The sequence below is a fragment of the Amphiura filiformis genome, chromosome 2 (genome assembly GCF_039555335.1).
Source record: "Amphiura filiformis chromosome 2, Afil_fr2py, whole genome shotgun sequence".
NCBI classification, from domain to species: domain Eukaryota; kingdom Metazoa; phylum Echinodermata; class Ophiuroidea; order Amphilepidida; family Amphiuridae; genus Amphiura; species Amphiura filiformis.
The window spans coordinates 59759892-59768189 of NC_092629.1; the positions used below are offsets into that span (position 1 = coordinate 59759892).

Consider the following 8298-nt stretch of genomic DNA (forward strand, 5'->3'; position numbering starts at 1 on the left):
TGATGTGCAATATGTCGTTGACATGATTTTAATTTCACAACATTGTGTGCAATATTTGACTGTATTTAACATGACTGTCTTGAGTGACAAAGAGAACAGTATTTACCATGATAAAATCATTGACATGTACATTGTATTTAACTTTACAGCAGAATGTGAATCTTTTAATCTGTTTTAGATGGAAAAAGAGAATCATTATACCTGTATCATGATAAAACGGTAAAAACAGTAAAAACTAATTTGTACTGTTGTGTAATCGATGCATTATTTTTATTTCACGAAGGAACTCTTGATAAACTTGATGCTATCATTGACTTACATGTACAGCCCTCTTCCCTAGTAAAAGCGGCACAATTGTGATTTTACCCTTTCGTTGTTAACTAAACATAATCTCGAGATTAAAATAAGCAACTGGAACAAAACAAACGGCATCCGAGAGCTAAGGCTCCACCCTTGACGTTGATGTAAGCATCATGTCACAACAATATTTTCTAATTGCCAAAGAGGGCACTTTTTACTTGCACAATGTTTTTTGAGATAGGCTGTAGTTTCCTTCGCCGCCAGTCTGATTCCGCTCAATCAAAAAACAAACAGCCTGTCAATGGTATTAAACGTATGGACCCTTTTTGATTGTGTAAAATCTTTCCCACGATGCACGTCGTCAAGAACTTATTATTAAAGGGTTTCAATAAGTAGCCGTTATTTGGCTACTATAAATATTCATATGTCGTAAGCATAGTCATGTTGAGTCAAGCTCAGATGCACACAAGAAGAGTTCAGGGATCTATGTTTAGACAGCGGTGGTATATGTTACGTTACAGGGGCATACGATTTGTGCAGAGAGCGAGGGGAATCAAATTGGCTGGTGAAGATACTATAATATATAGAGCTCATATAAAGTTTTAGTGACCCCAGTCACTACAACTACTGCCAGTTTTCTTCAAGATCACGTTTAATTGCATCATATTCCTCCTCAGTTCCTATTACAATCTCCATCGCTAAATATATGGTACAAACTATCATGAACACGCTGAAAATATTCAAAAATAGACGATCAAGAATGATAGAAACACGCTGCCACTGCATGTGTTCAAATTTGTGCGCATTCTTATTGGTCAAATCCAACTTCATGAAGCGCAGTGTTTCTAATCCATCCTCAAGTTCCTTCGACGCCGTGTAAGTGTTACTAGTAGTTGCAGTAGTATGTTGTTTGTTTATCCCATTTGTATGACCTTTAACGTTTCCGTTTTCGATCGGTAACTCCCTCGCATTTGAATTCGGAATGATAGTTGTCGGAATGACAGGTTCGCCGATATCGCCTTCAAGCGGCCCGGCAGATAGACAGAGTATTCGGGTTAAGAAGTGAAGAAACACACGTTTCACCCATCGTGGAACAGGCTGCGATAGAGCACTCACGTGCATAACAATGCCAGTTGTGATCACTGATGCACATACCATCACTATCATGCATAAAAAGTATGTACCTGAAAGTATCAAGAGTTATATAATGTTTAATTTATAAGTTGTAACGTGTAGATTATATGAAAATTAAAGGTATTTCTAACAAAAAAATAAACACATAACAAAAACAAAACAACAGCAACCGAAAATGCCAAAGTCCGCTATTCTAATTAATGTTTACTTATCGAACGCATTACATCAGAGGATGATTTAAGCACTTCCCACCACGCCACTGTGTTGACTTGCGGTTAGCACAACTGTGTGAGTGAACATGACACCACTGCTCGCACATTGCATTGACGAGCATGATTAAATTTGAATTTAGACTGATATATTTACAATAAAAACGCATTCAAAATGCTAGTCGATTTCACATTTTATGTTACCTACAGAAGGTGTGAATTATCCTTTATGCATACATCACTTTTGTACTGAAATCGACCAAGTAATAATGACACACGCACAATTCTTAAACAACATCTTTTGCACATAATTCAATGGGATTTGAAAAGTAAATTGGCAGTTGAAACTCTAGTGATAACACGTTTGCAGTGCATGATGGGGCTTCCTTAAATCATCCTCTGGCATTACATTAAGGGGAATGTAGCTTTTTCATTTCGAACCACATTATTCATTAATTGCTTCTTTTATACTTTGATCAGCGTCATCAGCGGGAGTTGTTAGGCTTTTACCACTACGCCGAGAAATTTACCAATTTTACCATTACGCCGTGTTAAATAAAGTAGACAAAGTATAGGACTTCAATTAATAATTTGTGATGCTTCTGGCGAGATGTCATAAGCAAATTCTCTATTAAGATATATTGATATTAATCCGCGATGTTATCAGGCCCGGCGATTACGAGTGATCAAACTATAAGTTGATATTCGAAGCAACCTTGAACATTTTAAGCTTGATTATACATGTATATTCTTTTACGATGAGTATCGCAGTAACAATCTAAATATATTTTTAGTTTTAGGCGGGTAAATTGAACCGTTTTCTCATAGTGTACATTAAAGAACGCGTTCCGTATTTCGAAACACTTTTGCTACAAAATACTTGACACAAGTAACGCTAATTTAAGTTTTGTGTAGACTCTTGCAAATTAAGTAAGTACATACCAATAACTGGAGATTCCTCTGCGCTTGGTGGCATATTCTCAGCAATTATCTGTTGAAACACCACCAAAGCCAATAGATTGGTGATTGATAACGTCAACTTCTCTCCGCAATCAGGAGGTAAATAAAATACCAGCAGCGACAGAATGGATAAGAACAGACAAGGCAGTACCATATAGAAGATGTAGAATGCAGCGTGACGTTTGAATACCAGTAGATAATGTATTTCTGGATAAGGTTCTGGACAGCAGAGGTATGTTACAACCAATCGCTTGGCACGTACTGCAACCATATCCCATACTCCGTTAGCCAGGTACCTGTAAGACAATAACACAAAGTTACCATATTTTCGAATCATTATAAATATTTTATAAATACTTTCATGGCCTTTTAGTAGTATTTTCAATAACACAAAGTTGACCAAATCATTAAAATATGCATTTGTACCCCATTGACTGATGATTTGGTGACACAGGTGAGCATTTTTCACAGTTGTTTTTCGGTTGTTGGTATCAATGTTTATCTTTCCTGTCGAACCCCACTCTACGCCAATAATATTGGATACGCACAAGCAGAAATTTCAGGTCAAGTTGGTTTCAACATTGATCGTTTGAAATGAGACCAATTTACCTGTCCTTATTATAAACATATCATCCATCAATGGATCCATATGAACCAAGTGTTTAATTCAGGTTTCATGAAGTCGTCGTTTCTTTTTGTACTTTATAATTGCATTGAATGTGCTTTGCAGACTAAATAAAACAGAATACGACCACCTTACGAAAGGACTCGACTTTATCTTTATCTACGATTTACAAATATAAATCATCAAAATGTCAAACATACCTCATTGTCGATGCATCCAAGCTAGTTTCTTGGTAGAGATCGATTTCAAAACCGTTATATCCCCAAGAACCAAATATCATCTCACATACTTGGACGTCAAATGGGAACCATCGTACACGGACTATACAAGTTGATGTGTAAATTGCTGGAACGTACCAGATCACCGTACCATCTGGATACAGCTGTGCAACAGTGTCTGCTTTGTAGCGTTCAAAAGAAAGATCAGCACTTTGTAAAAAAAAATCATAAATTAAACACTTTATTACAAAGAAACATAATCTTTGAAGATCACGTTTATTTTAATTATTGATCTGAAAACAAATGATATCAACTTAAGAAAGCTGAAATAGTTCCAAATACAAAGCCAACAATTACAAACTGCGATGTTTAAGAATACTTTAGAACGAAGCACATTGACATAAAAGTGGCCAGGGAAGAATCGTTATAGACCCAACATTTTTGTCGATTTTAACTTTGATACCAGCATTATTACTTGACAATAGTCACTTAAGGGTTTGAAATAAGGAAGGAAAGAAGACGGGGGAAGGATCTGACGAACAGGAAGCAGAAAGAAATGGAAAATAAAGGAATTAACAATAATAAAGAAGAAGACAAAGAAAAGAAAAACCAGAACCAAATACATAGCAAAATGATGACCAAGAAGACGAACACCCTGAAGAAGATTATGATAAAGAAAGAGAACAAGACAAAGTGGAACAAGAATGAATAGATGAAGGGAAAGAAGACATGCAAATTAGACCAAAAAAAGAACACTATGAGAATCCGTTACCATGGTTACAGGAAATCAAAAAGAGCTCAATTATATTACTAGCATGGATAACACGGATGCGGCGTTACTTACTTATCATACAAAGTTATATCTGGTGACCATATCTTTGAAACAGGAACAGTATGTCTCTGAAGACCATCGAAATCGTCAGGATTCCAGGTGAGGAATTCATCTGTCCATGTCTATATGGGAGAAAATAAAAGTACCAATTTATATGCCACTCGTTGCAACAGCTCGGAATCATCCTTCGTTTTCGTCAACTTCCAATGTACTACATGTACATATTTTTGCTTAGTTTGGCGTTGGTCCCTTAAATGGTAGCAGAAAAATTTGCATATTAAAGCGTTTCCGTACTGTTTTCCCAAGCCTTTTTGGAGCGTTTAATTAAAAAGGCGCCCCATGAATGTGTGCATGCCAGAAATCGCTTGCCCCCCCCTCTCGGCTTGCCCCTGCACAGCCCCTAAATGAATTTGTTATATATGTTGTTGTTCTTCATGTGCAAATAATGGATGGTTTGTTATATTTTTAATAATAACTATATACTAAAATACCTGAACAACTTACCAATTTTAACCAACCTCCTACTGCAACTCTTTGCTCCCGGGTATTCTGCAAAATTAATTAAATGTTCATTAATGAAGTAACATAACCTGCAAAAATATGCTGATGCTGGTACATGCCGTACAGGATGGTCATAACACATCAACAGGACCGACGTCCGTCATGATTGACGAAGTGACAAGCATTGGCGACATCGGCGCAAAAATTATCTTTGCTTTACCTCAGTTGTTCGGCTCCAAATTGAAAGGGAACATATATCTGACAGTAAAAACTAACATTTTGTGCAAATGAAATACAAATGTATTTTTATGAAAATGGTACAATAATCACGGCTTTAACTTATTTAGGCTAAAGTAAGTACATTTGCTTTCTGTAAGCGGTTTAAAAGACAAATGTGCTAATTGGAAAGAAGGAGCATAACATGGTTGTCACCTTTTTTCTTTACATGTGTATTTGTTTGCATTTCCCCCTAAAAAGTGGACCTTTTTGTCTATTTTGGGGTGCGGCGACACCCGTACTCCTTGGCTACGGGCCTTTGATTGATGGTCGGTTGATTGAAAATGTTCATATAATTATATTAGTATTTACCATATCTAGAAGATTTCGAAAAATCATTCTAAAAATGACTTTGGTTGCAGTGGAGCTGTTGTGGGTAGGACGAAATTCATTGCTGTAATCATCAAACAAGCGGTGGTGTAGCATTTTAACAGCAACAGTTTGTTTTTGACTGGAACACCCTGTAAAACGAGTTAGGGTTAGGTTAAGTTTATGACTCATAGTTCCATTCCATGATTCTATGGCTTTATTCGTATTGTATTGACATCTCCTTGAACTTATTCTTCTGTACTGGCGACTTCATAATACCCTTTTCGAGCTCTTTTCCAAGTCCATAACGAGCTTCTGCACCTTAGCTCACATTTAGGAAATTTGTTAACAATTTTGACCTTTTTACACTATCGCTGGTATCACTGAATAAGCTTTTAATACACTGAAAAATATTACTGACACTGAACTCCCAATCTGATTCCTGATTAACAAGCTTTCCCTTAATATAAATGTTTCATGATATGTTTATTCGCGCACAATAGTGATCACAAAATCAACATTAACAATACTAACAATGAACCAGTTCACCAAATTGTTTGGGTTTATACAGGGTGTCTCCCCTATAGCTATAGTCAGTCCAGATGAAGTGATTTGAAATGTACCTTATTTTATATACCTTGATCATTGAGAACATTCCCAAATATTACTTCCGCTCTTTAAATACTTTAATATTATCAGGGGGAAACATCTATTCAACTGGACTAAATTGCACCACCCCTTGCGTATGAGCTTTTTTCCTAGATGCACCCTGCCAAAATTGGCACAATATTCGTTCCTTCGGACATTCACTTTGCCTCCAAATTCCAAAATGCGGCTTGCATCTACATTCTTGGGCCTTTGCTTCCGGTTTCAACTCTTATAATGGGCGATTCCGACATACATTTCTACTCCTCGGGGAGGTTCCCCGGGCATCCCCACAACCAGGACGATATAATATTGATATCAGAATTTAACATACATTTCGGCAACTTTTTTCGACTCTCAGGAGGAACTCCTGTCACCCCCGGACGGGGCATGCAGCGCTACAGAAAAAGTTTAGGGAATCTGGATCCGCCACTGTCCAGCACTACTTTAATAATATTACTTTTTACTTACCAGTACACAAGACTAGTAGCATTAGTATCAATATATCGAGGTGGCATCTTTTGATCATCATTATTACTTTGGAAAGCAACAGCTAATTTTGCAGAAAAATATAAAACAAAGAATAGACAAAAATATAAGATATTGTCGCGATACTTTGGCGATATAACTATTTATATTAGAAATTAAATTGTTATCATGTTTTCACTTGGAAATGTAGTATTGTTTAGCGCACTTTTATTTATAACTATCGGGATATTGTTATAATTATCTTTCTGAGAAAGTAAAAGTAAAACTGACATGTATAAAAACAGACTGCATTACAAAAGGCAAATCTGTGAACAGATGTAATATCGAGAAAAGTTGACTTTGAAGTTAAGCTTCGTGACACATTGTTCTGTGACCAGTTGAAAAATCCATGAAAAACCTGTATATGCGGTATAAACGGGCATCACGGTTGTTTGATGGCATGTAGAACTGCATTCCTTTTAAAGCAAAGTTGAACACTGATAGCGCTATTTATCTTAAATCTTGTTTGCATCTTTACAGAGGGTAGCAACTTGTATAATGACATCAAAACATCAGAAAAATGAATAACAAATAGCGAAGAATTTTTCTAAAAAAAATAAAACTTAAAATATATGTAAATAGCGCCCTCAATTTTCACAAAAATATACTTTATAGAATAAAAAAACCCATAAAAATGCAGAAAAAGATTAAAAAAGGGAAATCTATGTTAAAAATAGCTACAAAATATATTTGTATATTAGTGTGCAGTATGATAACTGTTGGTATTATCCAGGCACAGAATTGAAAATTATATATTTGTTAGAAAATTTAAAAATGATCACATCAAACAACCGTGGCGTATGAACAAGCATTAGGCGCAATAATTATGGAACATCGCAACCTTTCTTATAATATCAGTGAAGTGACAAGTTCATGGCTTTAAATACCTGCGCAGTGTTTTATGATTTTAAACTGTTGTTATAACGTGTGGAGTTGTCTTCTAATTTTGAACAAATTAAAGATGGGACAATTTCAACTTCAAACTTGCAACTGTTTACCAACAGGATAGCTTAGAAAAATATTTTTCACTGTTAATACCGCCCAATTTTAACGATCCTACAATAAATGACCCCCATTTGCCTGTGAGCTACACACTGAATAAGCCCCTTTCTATCATATGATGCAAGGCTATCAGTTTCCCCGTCGCCCCTTTCTTTCAAAAAATATCCTACACCTTTAGACCATACTGTCGTACTCATGTAAGCATACAGGTACGTCACTTTCGAGTGCTCCCCTCCCCCCGGAATTTAAAGTGTACATGAAGTAATCATGTAACGTGTTAGTATTAATTTCAATGATAATTACTTGAGAAGTTAAGTGTAAGATTGGTAATTAGTTTCACGCCTAAATAATGTCATCATCGAAGTAATTAAGAATCATACCATGCTTCGACTGCGCAGATATAAAATATATTTTTAAAATGTGATGTAAAGCACCTGATATTATCTAGAACTCTAGCTGATAGCAATAATATAACCAAATTAACGAGAGAGATTCCGTGTGTTATTTCCATCTGTTGCACGTTTATGGTACATGCTTTTGACAAAATGGATTCACGAGACACACACAAGTTGTAAATTCATCGTATCACAATTATTTTTTTCAAATATTTAGTAACGGATTAGTATTTTGTCAGGGAAGGAGTACTCAGGACTTAGTCCAGGAAAATCGCCATATTATTGGGTGTGTAGTTGCGTACTAATGTATTTTTTCTTTTAAGCAGGGGTGTGTAGCTTCAGATTCCGCCGGGAGCCAAAAGGG

General features: G+C 36.0%; 1 protein-coding gene across 1 annotated transcript; it reads right to left on the reverse strand.

The window, feature by feature from the left end:
- Positions 1 to 261: 261 nt before the first annotated feature.
- LOC140136417 (neuronal acetylcholine receptor subunit alpha-10-like) lies at positions 262 to 6554 on the reverse strand. The gene is made up of 7 exons (XM_072158145.1): positions 6481 to 6554; positions 5368 to 5516; positions 4783 to 4827; positions 4291 to 4400; positions 3429 to 3656; positions 2586 to 2899; positions 262 to 1484 (listed from the first exon to the last, which is right to left on the reverse strand). Exons 1-7 carry the CDS (start codon positions 6539 to 6541, stop codon positions 925 to 927), a joined length of 1467 nt encoding a protein of 488 aa, XP_072014246.1. The 5' UTR covers positions 6542 to 6554; the 3' UTR covers positions 262 to 924.
- Positions 6555 to 8298: the final 1744 nt, after the last annotated feature.